This window comes from Zingiber officinale, chromosome 8B (assembly GCF_018446385.1).
Source record: "Zingiber officinale cultivar Zhangliang chromosome 8B, Zo_v1.1, whole genome shotgun sequence".
Taxonomy (NCBI): domain Eukaryota; kingdom Viridiplantae; phylum Streptophyta; class Magnoliopsida; order Zingiberales; family Zingiberaceae; genus Zingiber; species Zingiber officinale.
In genome coordinates, this window is record NC_056001.1 from 58,171,725 (window position 1) to 58,173,410 (window position 1,686).

The 1,686-nt window shown below is 43.6% G+C and overlaps 1 protein-coding gene across 1 annotated transcript; it reads right to left on the reverse strand.

Annotated features, from left to right (window-relative positions):
- Window positions 1-428: 428 nt before the first annotated feature.
- On the reverse strand, window positions 429-1,463 carry LOC122017202. The gene is made up of 3 exons (XM_042574756.1): window positions 1,346-1,463; window positions 1,151-1,270; window positions 429-1,061 (listed from the first exon to the last, which is right to left on the reverse strand). Exons 1-3 carry the CDS (start codon window positions 1,439-1,441, stop codon window positions 705-707), a joined length of 573 nt encoding a protein of 190 aa, XP_042430690.1. The 5' UTR covers window positions 1,442-1,463; the 3' UTR covers window positions 429-704.
- Window positions 1,464-1,686: the final 223 nt, after the last annotated feature.

Here is a 1,686-nt window from a genome sequence, read left to right on the forward strand (position 1 = left end):
TATTCTTACTAATTAGCTTTTACCCCGTACTTTATCTATTCATGAAGTTTAAAACAAATTAAAGAGAGTTTATATCATTAAACTTCTTTTGACTTCTAACATTAATAACCTGATAAAACTATGGCATCATCTTAATGCCTTCTATAAAACTAGCTTAAAATAAGAATTCAAAACTTTCCATCATTTTTAAAGTCGATATCTTATGATAAAACTGGTAATAACAAGATTAAAGGAGTAGCTAAAAGGTCAGTTAAAAGATACTGGTAAAAACAGTTTTTATATTTCCTTAATCTTATCAATAATTTTTAGTCCAAGAAAAAATTACAAAATTATTTGGGTAGGTTTGATTTCATATTTTATCGTTAAACAGTCTAATCAAACTAGAACAGAATTTACAGTTGAGAAATAATGCTCTTACTATTTTCATATGTGAAATAACATGCATCTATAAAATTGCAATTAGACATCGAATTCCAATAACAGAATCTCTCTGTGAATGAAAGGGAAAAACCAAAAAAACAAAAGGAAAATGCATATGTGTGCAAGAGAGAGAAGAGAAGAGTGATGCATCTATAAAATTGCAATTCGACATCGAATTCCAATATCAAAATCTCTGTGAATGATAGGGAAAAACCGAATAAAAAAGGAAAAATGCATATGTGTGCAAGAGAGAGAAGAGAAGAGTGATCGGTGCGCAGTTGATCTCAGGTTGGTGGAGGGAGGTCGGAGAAATCCCACCGATCGCCGCCGTCGATCACCGCCGCCCAAACAACCAACAAGTTGATCGCGGCCGCCAGAAGAATAAGGAAACATATGATGCTTATCCTTACCTTCCTGCAAAACGCTGAATCCCACCGCGGATCTCTCTCGCCTTCGATCGCCTCCAGGAGAGCGCACAGAAGCGTCTCCGATCGGCCGTTGGCGTCCGTCGACTCCATCAGTTCGCGCAGAGCCTTCCGCAGTCGATCCACCAACTCCTCCTCCGGTCGAATCTCCTGCTCCGTCGCAGTCCTCACGATGATGTTGGAGGATCCGTGAGATCCTTCCTCCTCCGATTCGATCTGAAAGGGACGAGAAATCTGCGTATCACAAAACAGGGAAATCGGCGAGCAAAGCAAACTTGGAACCAGAATTAGGGATTCGAGCTCACCTCCGTCGGATCCTCGACGATGCTGCTCGCCTCAGGGGAAAAATCCAACAGATCGCCGCAGTCTTCGAGGGTTTCCTCCGGGACCGTCGAGAAGGGGAAGCTCAAGCGTCTGGAGACGATCTACGGCGAGTAGGCGACCAAGGCGAGTAAGGGAGAGCGAGGAGAGATGGCCGAGATCAGGGTTCGGGGGAGTACCTTCGGAGGCTGTGGAGGGGTTTCCTTCGGCCGTCCGCCGCCGTGGACCGCCGGCCGCGGAGATCGCCTCGGAGTCTGGAGGGCGGAAGGCTTCATCACTGTCGGTGGAGAGCGGAGGGAAAGCAAAGCAATCGTTCGAAATCTGAAATCATTTATATAGGCCTTGTTCGCCACTGGGCTGGGCCTACTGTGGATTGTTTTTTATAGGCCTTTGTTAGCTCAAATTAGACACTATTTTCAGTTTGCCCCTGCAGTTTATCGACAATTATGATTCACTCCCACATTTTAGTAACTAAAATGATTTAGATGAAATGAAAAAAACAGAGATATGATTCAGATGA

Excerpts from the sequence above, each read along its gene's own strand:
- LOC122017202 (XM_042574756.1), bottom strand. The coding sequence starts at position 1,441 with ATGAAGCCTTCCGCCCTCCAGACTCCGAGGCGATCTCCGCGGCCGGCG. Across the intron at positions 1,271-1,345 it reads CCCCTCCACAGCCTCCGAAG|ATCGTCTCCAGACGCTTGAG; the intron begins GTACTCCCCCGA and ends TACTCGCCGTAG. Across the intron at positions 1,062-1,150 it reads TCGTCGAGGATCCGACGGAG|ATCGAATCGGAGGAGGAAGG; the intron begins GTGAGCTCGAAT and ends CGTCCCTTTCAG.